This window comes from Nicotiana sylvestris, chromosome 6 (genome assembly GCF_000393655.2).
Source record: "Nicotiana sylvestris chromosome 6, ASM39365v2, whole genome shotgun sequence".
In the NCBI taxonomy this organism is placed as follows: domain Eukaryota; kingdom Viridiplantae; phylum Streptophyta; class Magnoliopsida; order Solanales; family Solanaceae; genus Nicotiana; species Nicotiana sylvestris.
The window spans coordinates 148064252-148081830 of NC_091062.1; the positions used below are offsets into that span (position 1 = coordinate 148064252).

Here is a 17579-nt window from a genome sequence, read left to right on the forward strand (position 1 = left end):
TAATAGGTTGACGAAACAGAGAAATGTGAATCTGTTTCTGTACCAGTGTAAGGTTAGTCTGTTTGGTCTTCTAGAAACTAAGATTAAGAGAAGTAGTGCTCACAAAGCTTCTCTTAATCTATGTAGAGGGTGGACATTTACACATAACTTGGGAGCTCATCCAGAGGGCAGAATATGGGTGGTTTGGAAGCCAACAATCATGGAGGTTCAGATAGAGTATGTGTCTGCACAAATAATTCACTATGCTGTAATTCATAAGGGGACTGAAATGAAATACAATATTACGTTTGTATATGGATTCAATGATCCAGCTATCAGAAGACCATTATGGCAGGAGGTGAGGAAAATAAATGGGTATGTAGTTGGACCTTGGGCAATTATGGGAGATTTTAACTGTGTCCTTCATAAAGAGGATAGAATTGGGAGACTTGTAACATTGTTTGAAATCAAAGACTAGAGAGAATGTGTTGCTTAATGTGTACTGAAGGAATTGAGATCCTCAAGGGCATATTTTACATGGAACAACAAACAAGAAGGGGAGGAAAGGGTATATAGCATAATAGATAAAGTGGTAGTGAACACAGAATGGATAACTACACTATCAAGTTCAGAGGTGCACTACATGAATGAGGGGTTGTATGATCATTGCCCAGCCATAATAAACTGAAAAAATGGCAAATACAAAAGCATAAGACAGTTTAAATACTACAATATGTGGACATTGGCACCTGACTTTAAGGAAAAAGTAAAGAAGAGCTGAGAAGATGAGATAGCTAGGGACATGTTATTTCAAGTGGTAGGGAAAAATGAACAAACTTAAGGCAGTATTACTTAAACTGAACAAGGAAAGATTTTCAGACATTGAAAGGAAGGCTGATCAAGCAATGGAGGAATTAAAGCAATGCAAACTAATGTTACAAGGAGACCTTAGAAACAAAGCTCGAATTGAGAAAGAAAAACAGCTAGCTAAGGACTACAGAATATGTGGAGAAGCTAGGAACCAATTCCTAAGGCAGAAAAGCAGAGTTCAATGGTTAACTCAAGGTGATCAAAATACAAAATTCTTTCATAGTGCAATAAGGGAGAGAAGGAATTAGAACGGGATATTTTCAGTTATTGATTCACATGGGAAACAAAAGAAGATCCAGAGGAGATAGCAACAACATTTATAGAATTCTATAAAAACCTACTTGGGGAAAGAGTAGGAAAGAGGAAACATGTGTGTAGTGAACTGGTTAGAGAAGGGCCAACAATCAATCGGGAGCGCTAGAACAAGGGTTTCAGGAAAAGGATGTGAAAGCAGTAGTTTGGGCAATTCCAGGAGATAAAGCCCCAGAGCCTGACAACTATGATAGTCAATTTTTTAAAGACTGCTGGAAAATTGTAAATATGGATGTGGTTTCTAGGGTGTTGGAGTTCTTTCAGACTTAAAGAATGCCAAAATGCCTTAATGCCACAACAATTACTCTAGTTCCAAAAATTAGTCATGCGGAGCAGGTGGGGGATTATAGACCTATTGCTTGTTGTAATACCTTACACAAAGTGATCTCTAAGATGCTTTGTATGAGGTTAAAGACAGTATTACTAGACATAATTTCAGCCAATCAAAGTGCTTTTGTGGCTGGGAGATATATTGTGCAAAATGTGATTATATGCCAAGATTTGGTGAGATTATACAACAGGAAAGCTACTACTAAAAGCTGCCTTATCAAAATTGATCTGAGGAAGGAATATGATACTGTATAATGAGATTTTGTGCAGGAAATGATGCATGCTCTAAATTTCCCTGGCAAGTACATCAAATGGATAATGACATGTGTTACAACAACTAGATACTATATAGAAATCAATGGGGGGATGTATGGAAACATTGAGGGAAAGAGGAGGCTAAGACAAGGGGACCTTATTCTCCACTAATCTTTGTCATCTGTATGGAATACTTCACAAGGATCATGAAGCATGTTACCACACTCCAGGGGTTTGCCTTCCACACAAAATGTAAAGGGTTACAATTGAATCATCTGTGCTTTGCAGATGATGTCCTTTTGTTCTGTCAAGGAGAAGTGCAATCTGTAATAATGATGTTAAGGGGGCTGGCTAGTTTCTCAAATGCATCAGGGCTGAATACCAATGCAAATAACTTCAACATCTATAGTGCTAATATGGATAAACAAAGTGTGGAAGAACTATATGTGACTTGACTGGCTACAAAATTTCAGCAAAGAAAATTTCAATAGTGGATTGTGAAATGTTAGTCGATAAGATGTGTTCTAGAATATAAAGCTGGGGAACAAGAAACCTATCATATGCTGGGAGAGTACTACTAGTAAACTCAGTGTTAATACACATTCACTCCTATTGGTCATCCATATTCATTCTGCCTAAGAAGATATTGAAGAGTATAACAGCAATATGCCAGAACTTCTTGTGGGATAGAAAAGCTAACTCAAGCAAGCTACCTTTGGTAGCTAGTATGCAGACCTAAAAAAGAAGGGGGTTTAGGGATCATTGACTGTGATCTATGGAATCAAGCAGCGATTGCAAAATATGTATGGAATATAGTTAAAAAGCAGACAATTTATGGGTAAAATGGGCGAACCATATTTGCTTAAAAGGTGCCTCTTGGTGGGAGTATCAGCCTCCTCAAGAATGTTGTTGGTACTTGAGGAAAATAGGCTCCATGCAAGACATATTTGCAGAGGGATATGTCCAGAGTGGTTATTTAGCAGATAGTACACAATCATCAGTGGCTATAAATGGAGAAAAATGGGAGAGTAGTAGATGGGTTTGGAGCAAATTCAACACCCTAAAGCATAGCTTCATTAGTTGGTTAGCTATGCATAGAACACTCTTAACAAGGGAGAGGCTGGCTAGGTTGAGAATTTGCCAAGAAACTAACTGTGTCATATGGGGGGGGGGGGGGAGTGAAAACAATAGATCATCTATATTTTGAATGTTCATTTTCTAAAGCATGCATTAAAGAAGTATTGGTATGGCTGAAAATGGGAGTGCAGCAGTGGGAATTCAATGGAATATGGAGAAGAATGACTAGAAGAGTCAGTGGAAAAGCAAGTAGAAGATTTACTGTTGCAATCTTGGTGGCACTGGTGTATCGTATATGGGGAGTGAGGAATGATGCTATGTGGAATCAAAAAGTCCCTAGACCTCACATGGTAGTTAACTCTATAAAGGAGGAATGCAGAGAAAAGATTCACGACATCCTAGGTCGAAGAGCAATAACGGTAAGGCAAAAATTGTGCATAGAACAGTTACTGTAAATAGAATAGCTCAATTGTAATAGTTCTTGAATGGAAAAAGATAGTGAAAGCTGGAGTATGATCAGTAAGGGGAGTGGAAAATAGGAGGAGGGGAGTGGAAAATAGGAGGGATTTACTTGTAAAGATTTGTGCTGGTGATTAAATAAAATTTTTATTTCACCAAAAAAAATAATATATATTTTACAATAAAATGTACCAATTGACTGTCCGTCCTTAGACTTACTCATATAGAAGTAGACCATAGGACTAAAAAACAAAAACAAAATGCGCGTGGCTATGGACCTGGGATTCATATTGTTGTACAAAAAAAATGTCTCATGCAAAAAATAACCATCATCTTGTATTCATTTTGCTTACGCTCATTATTCTTGGTTGCCTTATCCGCATGCCCCCATCTCCATCTCATCACCCCCCCTTCCTCCCCACCCCACTCCTCTCTCATTTTCTTCCACTATATATACTCACTTCCCTGTTTCGGTTTAGGCACCAACACTCTCCCACTCAAGAAAAAAATATCACACTTTATAATTAACCTTGTCCATATTTTCAGAAATATTCAAGTTTAAGTGATTTATAATTATCTGTTATCATATATAGTTTCATCAAATGGCTGCTTCTGGTTTTGAAGGATTTGAGAAGAGGCTGGAGCTACACTTCTCCGGCGATGACCCGGTGATCGGAATGGGTGGTCTCCGGCACGTTGACTTTGATTCAATAGAGGAAGTATTACATGCTGTGCAGTGCACCGTAGTATCAGCTGCTGGTAACCAATATTTTGATTCCTACGTACTATCAGAATCAAGCCTTTTCGTATACCCCACAAAAATAATCATCAAAACATGTGGGACCACCGAGTTGTTAAAATCTATCCGTCCATTTATCCACTATGCATGCGAAATTGGACTTATTATAACTGAGTGTAGGTACACTAGAGGAAATTACATTTTCCCAAAAGCACAACCTTACCCTCATACAAATTTCAAAGAAGAAATTATTTACTTACAAGACCAATTACCTAATCATCTTTGCTACAGAAAAGCCTCTGTTATGCCTTCAAAATTCACTTCACATTCTTGGCATGTATTTTCAGCTAGTTGTGACAAGTTTTACTCACTTCCTATTTCGAACGATTTGTACACAGTGGAAATTTGTATGACGGATCTTGACCGGGTACTTGCCCGGAAATTCTTTAAACATCCGGATACTACCGGAAAACAGATGACGGAGATAACCGGAATCGGAGATATTAACTCAAATGCATTGATTTGTGACTTTGCATTTGATCCTTGTGGATATTCCATGAATGGTATTGACGGAGATCGTTACTCTACAATTCATGTAACGCCAGAAGATGGTTTTAGTTACGCGAGTTATGAGTGTGTGGGGTCCATTTACGATGATCGTGATGATATTGTTAAGGTTTTGAAGAAGGTGGTTCAGGTTTTCCGACCGGGGACGATGTCCGTGTCGATCACGTGTACGAACAGCAGTGAGATTTGGAGCAGAATTGTTAAAGCCGTAGAGCCACTTGGGATGAAACGCCGGAGTTGCACGGTTGATGAATTTCCTGCTGCTGGAACTGTGGTGTTTCAAACTTTTACGTCCACCAGGAAATAGGTGAATTGTATGATGATGAGGCAGATTTCAGGATTTGAACTTAAAGTTTTTAGCAGTGAACTCGTTGTATTTTAAAATTATGGGTTCATAATATTATATTTATTGAAATTTCAATAAATTTTTGTTCATAGATATCTATGTTCATCTAAAAATATTAAATTCATGTGAACCCATAAATTATAAGCTCCATCCGCCTTTGGTATGCTATGTGTGGCGGCAACGACTATGGTTGGTGGTAGTGTCATGGTGGTTTAAGTGTGGAAGATATTTAGCAAAGTATATGGTGGAAGTTAAGTAGGGAATCCTTATTTTTACTTGTCTTTTTAATGTATTATTTCTTAGAGTTTAGTTGAAATTTTTAAGTAAAAAAATCATGTGATCAATATTGATGCATGGGGTAATGCAATTGCATGCATCGGATTGGATGTGAGCTTTGACTTGTGTAGAAAAGTTATAGTGTTGAGAAATGGAAGAATGGGAAATGGTGTGGTTGATACATCATGATAACGCAACCCACTTATGTTTGTCACGCCTAGAGAGAGAATTTTGATCAAATTCCCTCTTTTGTGTCATGTAGTGGTGGATAACTGTAGGAAAAAAAGATGAAGGCATGAACTTCTACGTACAATCTCTTTAGTTTTCATTTGTCTTTCTTCTCATCTCTTGTTAAATAATTTTTTTTCTTTTTTTTTTTTGGATAAAAAAGAGAAGCCGTAATACAAATATAAAATTGCATGGGGCTACCTTCCCGTGCTTTCCTAATTCCAAGCCTAATGTCATGGGCTGCTTTCCAGACATGCCCCATGACCCCTTGGCCGCGCCCCATGGCGGCCTAGCAAGCCTCACAATGCCTAGCGCCATGGTCGGCCCCGTGGTCTTGGCTGCGCCAAGTGACAAGCGCGCATGTGCCTCTGTCGCCCCACCGATGCCTCTCGCCAGCGCCCAAGGGCTGGCCAATGACAACAGCGCCGCGCGCCCTGACAATGCCGCGCGCGCAGATCCTGATGCCTCGCCAGCGCCCAGCTGCAGGCCCATTCCAGCAGCGCCTCGCGCACAGACCCTGATGCCAAGCACCAGTGCCCAGCCTCAGGCCAGCACATCAAGTGTCGCGCGCGCCCACAGCAACGCGCGCGCAGACCCGCAAGACAAAGATGCTGCCATCGGACTTAGTTTTTCCTTGTAATAATCTAAGTCCTTTTCATTGTAATCATAGGCTAGTTTACATCATTTTCATTTCAGTGTGCTTCTACAGCTTTATTAGGACTAGTCTTGTAATGTTGGTTTATTTTTTTTAAGCATTATTAAGGGGGACCAAACAATCAAACATTTTCAAGCAAGCATTTTCTGGTGTCTCTCCCCCTCGACACCGCATCATTGTAATCATCATTTTCATTCAGCAATAAAATCATCATCATCATTCAAAACTCAATTCTCTCTCTCAAGCTTCCGCAATTGCCCACGACATTGGTTTTCCCGCACGGCACTGACAATCTAGTCTAGCGTGCGGCGGGGACCTCATTGGCGGACAGCAACCGCACTGACATCGGTTGCTTAGCCTTACGTTGCCCTTCCAAAGAACATCAGGAAGGCGTTGCGTAACAGTTGGTATTAGAGCCTAGGCTCGACATCGGACGAGGGAACACATTTGCCATCATCACCATTTCTGACCATGGTGAATCATGGGGAGCGTCTAGCATCCCTAGAAGAGACGGTTGACCGATTACGACCCATCGTGGATACGGTGCCTGATCAAAACAACAACCTAGTGCAAAGGTTGGACGACCTGGACCGCCGAATGCGGCAGGCCGAAAATGACATTGCAAATATCAGTCGTGACTCTGACGACGACCGACAAACGGCAGCCATTGAAACTGCCAATATTCATGGCAAATTTGAGGACCTCCAACAGGAGCGTGCCGACGATTTAGCCCATCAGCAACATGAGGCAGACAGACTAACTGCCATGCAGCAAACCATAAACGACTTGACTGACAAGCTCAACGTTGTCAATGCTGCCTTACAGAGCCTACTTCGAGAAGGCGACCATCACATCAGGGGTGCAGCAAACCTCACCCCCATTCCACAAAAGCTTAAGATACCGGAGCCAAAGCCATACGACGGATCCCGGGATGCTAAAGAAGTGGAAAACTTCATCTTCGACATCGAACAATACTTCGATGCCGTGGGCCATTTGGAGGAATCCAAAAAGGTAGCGACTGCTGCCATGTATCTTCAGGGCGATGCCAAACTTTGGTGGCGGGTCAAATACGAAGCCATCAAGGCCGGTGAAGATACTCTTCAGACATGGGACGAATTGAAGGTAGCCATACGCCTGCAGTTCTTTCCCGAAAATGTGGAATACAATGCAAGGAGAAAGCTACGGGACCTCCGCCACACCAGATCAGTGAGGGAGTACGTGCGCGAATTCTCCGCACTCATGCTAAACATACGCGACATGGGGGACAAAGACAAACTCTTCGCATTCATAGAAGGTTTGAAACCTCATGCCCGTATGGAACTACAGCGACAACGGGTAGACACCCTGCCCAAGGCCATTCAAGCTGCAGAATGCCTTGGCGATTATCATTTGGGAACTCAGAACGACAGGCCCCAGCCGTCTGTCCGAGGGGGATTCAACGGGCACCATCCCAGCAATGGTGGCCCAAGCAAAAGTGGGGGAGATCGGAGTGCATCCAAAACTAAGACTCCTCCCTCCAACAGCAACAGTGCTGCATCCATCAACAACAATCAGGGGAGAAAGCCTCCCTCAGAATGCCGTCATTGCGGCGGGGCACATTGGAACAATGAATGCCCAAACATCAAGGTCAATGCTCATCAGACAGTCGAGGATGAGTTAGACGCATCAGACACATCAGATGACGACCAGGTAGGCACCTTCAATGCAATTGTTGGCTCTATCCCACATGCCTTAGCGGGGACCAGTGCATGTCCTCCTAAGAAAACATCAGTCCCAATCACCAAGAAAGGGAAGGAAAAGATGGACGAGAGGCCTCCTAAACAAGCGAGTACCCTAATATTCGTCAAATTGAAAGTGAACGGCAAGCCCCTTCACGCCTTGATAGACACGAGTGCCACCCACAACTACTTGTCATCAATTCAAGTAGAGCGCCTAGGTCTTGTTGTACAAAAGAGCAAAGGCCGCGTCAAGGCTATCAACTCACCACCTCAGACATTGGGTGGAACAACTACAAATGTCCCAGTGAAACTTGGCCCATATAAAGGAAGCATCGACCTGCGCATCGCAATCATAGATGACTTCGACATCATAGTGGGTTTGGAGTTCATGAGATAAACCAACACCATACCGGTACCATATGCCAACATGCTCCTGATGATGGGAGAAAAAGGGGCCAAGCCCTGCACCATACCATGCTTTCCCATAAAGATGGCCGCTGAAAACATCTCGGCCATGCAGTTGGAGAAGGTAGTCAACAGACATGAACCTCAGGTTCAGGCTACCCTTCGCAGCAACAATCAGTCATCATGTCATCGGCCTCAAAAGACTGGTGACGCTCATCATCGTGTGGAGACTTGTCAGCCATGCCACAAGGACAAGTCGGATCACTCATCACAGCCGGGACCCTCGCAGCCATTACATGTCCCTCAGAGACCATGGGAAAGTGTTTCCCTCAGATTCATCACGGGATTGCCCCAAGTCGGCAATCTTGCATCCATCATGGTTGTCATAGATCAATTCTCAGACTATGCAACTTTCATAGCAGCCCCGCAAAACATCTCAGCAGAAGATACAGCTCGACTCTTCTTCTCGCACATTGTCAAACATTGGGGCCTGCCCAAAAACATTGTTAGTAGGCGCGACTCACGCTTTACTAGCAACTTCTGGACCCATCTCTTCAGGTGCTTTGGGTCAACATTGAGTCACAACACAGACATCCATCCACCATCGGATGGCCAGACAGACCGGTTCGATGACATGCTGGAGGAATATCTCCGCAACTTCGCAACCGGATCACAGAAGCATTGGGTGAAGCTCCTGGATGCTGCTCAACTGTGTTTCAATTCTCAAAAGAGCCATCATACAAACAAGAGCCCTTTTGAAATTGTTACCGGACAGCAACCGCTTCTCCCGCAAACGGTGAATGCATCAACCATGCCGAAATCTCCTCGAGCTGCCAACTTCTCGAGCGAATGGGAGCGCAACATGGAGATAGTGCGGAGCTATCTCATCAGGGCCCAAGAGCGGGCAAAAAGGTTCACCGAACAAAATCTTTGCTTTGCCCAACATCAACCAGGGGACAAAGTAATGCTATGCATCCCAAAGCGGTACTTGTTTGCAGAAAGGACCCATGACCCTCGGCTGCAACAAAAATACATCGGGCCCCTGCCCATTGAAAAACGCATTGGGAAGTCCACATACCAGGTGAAAATTCCATCCTGGTGGAAGATCCATCCAGTCTTCCATGTCAGCCGCATGCAATCATTGCTTCGCTACAACAGCAAGCTCACAGAACAGAGGGGCGCAGACCTCCCATCCAACAACCATCAGAATCATCATCATCATCATCATCATCATAAGGCTCCGAGGACGGCGCCAACTCAGGTGGGGGAGAATGTCATGGGCTGCTTTCCAGACATGCCCCATGACCCCTTGGCCGCGCCCCATGGCGGCCTAGCAAGCCTCACAATGCCTAGCGCCATGGTCGGCCCCGTGGTCTTGGCTGCGCCAAGTGACAAGCGCGCATGTGCCTCTGTCGCCCCACCGATGCCTCTCGCCAGCGCCCAAGGGCTGGCCAATGACAACAGCGCCGCGCGCCCTGACAATGCCGCGCGCGCAGATCCTGATGCCTCGCCAGCGCCCAGCTGCAGGCCCATTCCAGCAGCGCCTCGCGCACAGACCCTGATGCCAAGCACCAGTGCCCAGCCTTAGGCCAGCACATCAAGTGCCGCGCGCGCCCACAGCAACGCGCGCGCAGACCCTGACCCGCAAGACAAAGATGCTGCCATCGGACTTAGTTTTTCCTTGTAATAATCTAAGTCCTTTTCATTGTAATCATAGGCTAGTTTACATCATTTTCATTTCAGTGTGCTTCTACAGCTTTATTAGGACTAGTCTTGTAATGTTGGTTTATTTTTTTTAAGCATTATTAAGGGGGACCAAACAATCAAACATTTTCAAGCAAGCATTTTCTGGTGTCTCTCCCCCTCGACACCGCATCATTGTAATCAGCATTTTCATTCATCAATAAAATCATCATCATCATTCAAAACCCAATTCTCTCTCAGCTTCCGCAATTTGCTCACGACATTGGTTTTCCCGCACGGCACTGACAATCTAGTCTAGCGTGCGGCGAGGACCTCATTGGCGGACAGCAACCGCACTGACATCGGTTGCTTAGCCTTACGTTGCCCTTCCAAAGAACATCAAGAAGGCGTTGCGTAACACTGAGCGTGCTTTAAATGACACGACCGAATAGCAGGCGGACGTGCTTTGCATTCATCATCTTCATGTATGACGGAAATGCATTATACCCTCTCCGCCTCGTTTTCGTTTGGTATTAAATGTACATAAAATTTATGAAATAAAGGAAGTTTTATCGCATGAATTAATAATGGGAATGTTACACAAATAGCCTCTCAGATTTAATGTTTACTTTTTCTATCCGGTATACATAAATTGTATATTGATTATACACCATTATAAATATAATATATGAATTATATATATTATACATCTGTCGGATATTTTTAGTTTAAGAGATTAGATGGACAATTATTTGGGTTAATTCTTTATTACTAAATGCAAGCTAAGGTATTAACAATTAAATAAAATGTGGTAAGAATTCCAATTAGTGCATTAATTTCATATTTATATCTCCTAGTAAAAGATAAGTGGCTAGTGGGATCTCAACTAGTCATGTTAGTAAGAATAAGTCATGTTCTTAATGATGCATATAAAATGGTAACGGGAGAATATTAAATTTAAAACACCAGGTCAAACCATTATATGTTTCTTTAACATTGCAAAGCTACAATCTACTACGTACTATATTTCTGCTATCAGACATCTCGCTTTATAAAATTAAAGTCAACCATCATTTTGTTACTACTCTATTCAGATCGCGTGCTTATGCATGATTCGCCGTAATGGATATGTAAATGATAACTTACAAGAATCTCGCATGCACCAAAAAATAATTAAGAAGATATATTAAAGCCGAATTAGGGGAGGTACTACATTTTATTACAAGACTGAAGTGGTGGTTGGTCAAATTTCCCTCTTGCTCCCAAGCAATTAGGACGGCAGCGAGCAGGAGATGAATGGGCGTTAGCATTTGGTAGGGGGAGAGACGAATGATAATTAGTACTTAGTATAATACTAACTTTTCTAGAGAATTCTACATTATTAGCATGCAACAGCACAGTTTTGCTCTTGTGTACCCTAATTAATTTGTTAAGCTATCTGGAAGATCAAGGAATTAAGGGACGACTTCAGAAAGGAAAGGATTAAAAGGGAATCACTGAACTTACAAATGAAGAACCTGCTTTCTATTCTGCACTCAAATCCTTAGGCATTCTTGATGAAGCTATTGCAAAAGAAGCAAACCTTAGTTTTGTGGAGTCACTTCATTAGCTTTAAACTAAACTTAAATAAACATTGAACAGACAAATCATGAAAGGGGTTATAATTTGGTAAAACAAATTTGAGTTTAAAATAAAATCCATTTGATTAATGATTGTGGGAGTTAATTACAACTTTCATTGGCTTGATTAAAGAAGAAATTATATAGCTGATACGTAATCAATATATGGTTAATACGTATAACTCTTTGTTTGATACTATATTTTAGAAGTAGTTGGGCATGCGTTGAACACAAAAAATGAGCTCTAAATATCAACTTTGCACTTAATAAAAGTTGGATTTAGTAGTGTGTGGGGGAACTAAGTATACGCGGTGCAATTACTTTGGTCCTTTTAGCTCAACATCATCGTATTGCATGAATTTAAAGTACCATTACTACTAGGGGTGTACATAAGTCGAGTTGGTTCGGATTTTATAATTACCAAACCAAACCAATTGTGTCGGGTCATTAAATTAAAAGACCAAATCAAACCAATAAAATTCGGGTTTTTCAATCTCGGTTTTTCTCGGGTTTTCGGATTTTTCGGTTTTTTTCCTGATAAAATCTTCGTAGAACAAAACATATAACTTGTGCTCAAAATATTTCTTTAATCCTAGTAAGATACAACTATATAAAGTATTTTCCAAGAAAACAATACAAAATATGAAATGTGTCATGGCATTATCCTAAAATATTCAACAATAAAGACAATAAAATTATGTAATATAAATATTGCTAATTAAAAGCCATAATAAAAATAAACATAATGTAAAAGTATTAAGACATGCTAAAATAAGTAGACTAAAAAGAGAATATTAGTTACATGACTAAACGCTAAAGAAAAAATAAAAATAGGTTATGTATTTTTATCTAAATTATTGCAAAACAAAAAATAGATATTCAACACATTCTCGTTCATAGTATTGATTTGAATGTCTTTTGTTAGCATTACTATTGATTTGCTTTTGGTTTGGGCTTTTGTTAGCATTATTTAATGAGAAATTTTCATAAAGCACTATTTTTTTAGTAGTAATTAGCCATCTATAGATACCATTTGCTATATTACGGATTATAGATACCTTTTATGTTGTTATACGATGCATTTGATGTATTTAAGCTATTGTATTCATGAATACAGTAGCAAAAATAGGTGTGAATCAGGGAAGTCCAGCTGATCAGTTGTTGTATTCGAGTGTATTCGACTGTATACATGGAGTGAAACATGGGATTAGAACTAGACATATTATTGTATTCGACTGTATTCACGGCGTGAAATAGGGGATTACACTGTTTTTAAAACGGAAAGTGAATCAATTAACATAATAGACTCCTAATATAACTCAACAAACTCAATTATAACGCACAAAATTTGTATTTTCAGTTATAAAAAAGATTCTCAACCAAAAAAATACCTCAAAACATATCAATCTTTAGAGAAATTATATAATACATCTGAATGCATAAATTATATTAATTAAAAAAAACTTATGAATACATTCATGGCATATAGCGAGACAGTGAATACGAAGAAATACATAGAATACAACGGGGTACATTGAAATACAATAAAAAAAAGACAGAGAATACAATAAAATATATAGAATACAGCGAGATACATTGAATTACAATGAAAAAAAAAGACAATGAATACAATGAAAATCATGAAAGTACAGCGTAATACGTTGAAATTACATTGAAATATATATATATGAAAAGAAATGTTCTTCTTCATCGAGAAAGAAAGAAATCGTCACTCAGTGGATCTCCGAAACCGAATCCTCTTTCCACGACCGCCGCCATCTCCTCGTTGGACTTGACGTCGAGTGGCAGCCCAGTTTCCACCGCAACCAGCAATTCAAAGTTGCAACTCTCCAGCTCTGTGTCTAGCGTCGTTGCCTCATATTCCAACTCCTCTACTGCAGTTCAATTCCAGAAGAAGACAAAGCAAAAAGAAAGAAAAAAATTGGATGTCGCCGGAAGATGAGAAGAAGAGGAAGTTAAAGAAAGGGTAGTTGTAGAATCCTTTAAAGAGGGTTATAAAGAGGTTTTTCGGCGACCGGAAAACCAACCAAGAACGGCGGCAGAAGGATCATCACGCTGGTGTAAAGGGACGGGAAAGTGGGAAGGGATAGAAAGAAAATCGGTGGAAGGAGGAAGAGATCGGAAATTTTAATGGGATGAGGGAAGAGAATGGGGATGTATCAAAGTAGAGAGAGAAAGAAAAAAATGTAACTGATTAGCGTATTTAGTGGCTTAGGGCTAGGAGGAAACCAAAATTAAATATTTTGCTATAAACCTTAAAAGGTATCTATAAAATATAATTTTTTTAAATGGTATTTATTTAAAATAAATAAGGTGTTAACCTTTGCTATAAGAGGTAAAAATTCCTTATTTAATTCACTAATATTAATGGCTATAAAACTTATCGGAACATTCAAAAGTCTAAGTCCAACCTTGAAATAATACCTTAATAGATAAAATTATGAAATTTTTTAAGAAATATTTATAAATTACATCACAATAAGTATATTTATATATTAAATATATCTAAATTTTCTATATATGTAATGTCGGGTTGGTTTGGTTTCGGTTTGACTTTCTTTAGTTAAAACCAAACCAAATCAATTATGATCGGGGGTTTTTCCAACACCAAACCAAATCAAATCAAACCATAGTCGGGTTTTTTTTTCTTGATTTGACTCGAATTATCGAGTTGGTGCGGTTTGTCGATTTTCTTTGTATTCCCCTAATTACTACTCTATCGTTTTAAAACATCAGAATTACAGAGTTACTATGTTGTAATTATTGACAACATTGTAGTGTTTCCTATTTTGTTAAGCATCTAGATGTTTTGTCGGCAGTTCGTTCATCTCTTATGGGCTGCTTCGAACCATTTCTTATAAGCACCGTTCATCACATGACCAAAAGCCTTAACTCCACTCTGGTACTTTTTTCCTTGTAATTAATCTTTACCCTTTAACTACATTTTACACGCATGCTTATAGTCAAATAGAAATTAGGAAAGAAAATTATATTTTTCCTCAGTTAAAAATATTTGTCATCAAGTATGCACTACAAGAAGAATTCAAATTTGTGACAGAATATTTATGGCGGAAACATCTTTTTTGTGATGAATTTGTGGCAGTTTTATGACAAAAATTCATTAATGTGAACGAAATTTGTGACGATGATGATCTGTTATAATTCTCTTACAAATTTTTGAAGAAAATAACAGTATGTCCAAATTCGGTCACAAATTTATGACAAAAATTAGGGTATCCATCATAATTTCGTCAGAAATTTGTGACAAACGTATTAATCCTTCACAAACTATTCTCTAGCTAATTTCTTTTATGAAAAATAAAGTTTAGGACGGATGATTCCGTCACAAAAATTGTGGTGGCCATATGAATCTTTCACAAAATTGTAACGAAAATAAGAATTCAGTCACAAAATGTTTAACAAGGCAACTATTCATAAAAATTATTGGATTTCGTGGCGGAACTGTGAGGGATTATGCCGTATCAAAGTTTGCCAAATGAAATGTGCAACATCGGAAGAAAATAAAATATGTAGGCTAAGTAGCCTAAGTGACTAATATAAAAGAGTGAGAGGGCAACCTTTACAATAATATTTTCCAATTAAATTATTACCTATGTAATTATTATAAATAATTGTATTATTAAATATTATCAAAATCATTGCCAATATTATTTAATTATTATATATTTCTAAATATAAAATCTAATTTGTGACGGAATGAGTTTGTCACAAAATTTGTGATTGAATTTATCCGTTTTAGTCCTTCACGATTTATGACTACTTTAACCTTTATTTTGTCATATATTTTGTGATCGATTAGCAAAATTCGTCTCTTGCTGCCATATGTGATTATGAAGTGTGATACTTCAGAGTAATTCTTGTTATAAGTCATGTGTTGGGAACGATTCGATTATTTAAATTGTCATTTGTCTTCCTTATTTGAGTTATTCATATTACATTTTTGTGTTCTGATTATGTTGCTGCTTTATTACTCGTTCACTTCTTGCTGCCATATTTGTTCCGTCATTTCATTGTTGGTTGTAAATTACAAATTATTCCACTGATAGCCTTATATTTATGTTCCTTCCATTGTTAGCTTTATGATATGTCTTGCACAGATTTCTATGTCTAGTAGGTGTTTTGACCTGGCTTCATCACTATTCTACCGAGGTTAGCCTTGATACTTATTGGGTACTGTTGTGGTGTACTCATGCTACGCTTCTACATATTTTTGTGCATATCCAATACTTCCGCTCGTGACGGGCACCGGTGTTTGGACTAACTATTTCGGAGACTTCAATATATACCTGCTAGACGTTCGCATACCTCGGAGTCACCTTCTGAAGTTTTTCTTTGTTACTATTGATTTCTATTCCAAACAGTGATGTATTTGATATTCTTCGTTACTCTTAGAAAGGCTTATGACTTCGTACTAACAATTTTGGGATGTCGTATCTACGGATGGTTGTTAGTTATGTATGGAAATTAATGTTTCATGTTAAATGATTAATTGGTTTAAATCTGATAATAACTCACCATGTGCTAGGCTTACCTAGTCCTAGGGACTAGGTGCCATCAAGACTCCTAAGGAGGGATTTTGGGCCGTGACAATAAAATTAGTATGGATGGACTCGTATTTGAACGGGTTATCGGAATTTGTGAGTTTTGCTGGATTTCGGGATGCGGGTCCGGGTTAACTTTTTGGTTGACTTTGAGTATTTGATTAAAGATTTTACCTTTATCGTTTGGGTTTGCATCCTATGGTATTATTTGATGATTTTGAGTTGCTTGGCTAGTTTCGAGCTGTTCGGGGGTTGATTTTTGCATGATGGCGCTTCTAGTGTATCGATTTGGCTTGTTTAAGGCAAGTGTTTTGCCTAACTTTACTGGGGAGATTTTTTCTACTATTGATATTGTTTGCTACATGCGGAGGTAGTGCATATACGAGGTGACGAGTGGTTATGCATGTGCAAGGGTTTCCATGCTCGGGAGGGAAAATTATATGCTCCTTTGTGCTTTTATTGAACTTGATAATCCGTTAACCTATGCTTCATTTGACTCTAGGACTAGTAGACTCAATTATCTGCGTTAGAAATCATGTTAGAACATATGACATCTTAAAAATAATTTAATGCGACGTTCTCTAAAACCGTTTGCATACTTAACTTGATCGTAGAATCAGGAATCTACATCTATACCTGTTATTGACATGTTACTTGAGCTTATTTATTCGTAATAAGAGATGATGATTGGAGTTTTAGGGTAATGTTTGACACGATGAGTATTTTCGGGCGGTTGATATATTTGGCACGATGAGTATTCCCATGCGGTTGATATGACGTTGGCATGATGAGTATTTTCGTGCGGTTTGTAAAGAGATTGTTTTGTTGATTATTACTATGTAGAAATGAAAGGAATTTGAATTTTTGTTATGATTACTCATTCATTAAGCATTACAAGTCCTTTATTTTGGTTTCTATTAGTGTTTGTTGTTTCATATGATGCCTTCCGTTTGAGTTCCTTATATAGTTATTTATGTGTTTTCCCTTTGGATCGTACTGTTATAGCTATGTTTTTATCTTGTCTGTTACTGTTACACATGCGCTTTCACTTAATTTACTTCTATTACACGTCTTCTTCGAATTCATGTCTTTGCTTGTATTAGCCCATACTTGTTACATGCCTCTGATTGTCATGTAATTTACTTGTTAAATTCCTTAGTTTGCTACATGTTTTCACTCACTACATATTTTCACTCACTACATGTTTTAACCTGCTATATGTCTCCACTTAGCATACGCCTTCATTGATTAAATACCTTTACTATCTACGTGCTTCTACTTGCTATATGATTTCATATATTGAATGCCCTCATTTGATCCATGTTCTTTCTTGATAAATATCATTGCTTGTTTCATGTATTACTCTCCTTTGCTTAACCGGATTCGGTGACTTGTGGATTGGTTGTGTGATATACCTTGTGGAAGCCTTGTCATTATATATGGTGGACTAGTTTTTGATATTGGACTGCTCATTCTAC

General features: G+C 39.2%; 1 protein-coding gene across 1 annotated transcript; it reads left to right on the forward strand.

The window, feature by feature from the left end:
* Positions 1 to 3753: 3753 nt before the first annotated feature.
* On the forward strand, positions 3754 to 5084 carry LOC104230852 (S-adenosylmethionine decarboxylase proenzyme 4-like). The gene has a single exon (XM_009783748.2). The coding sequence runs from the start codon at positions 3885 to 3887 to the stop codon at positions 4893 to 4895; it is 1011 nt and encodes a 336-aa protein (XP_009782050.1). The 5' UTR covers positions 3754 to 3884; the 3' UTR covers positions 4896 to 5084.
* Positions 5085 to 17579: the final 12495 nt, after the last annotated feature.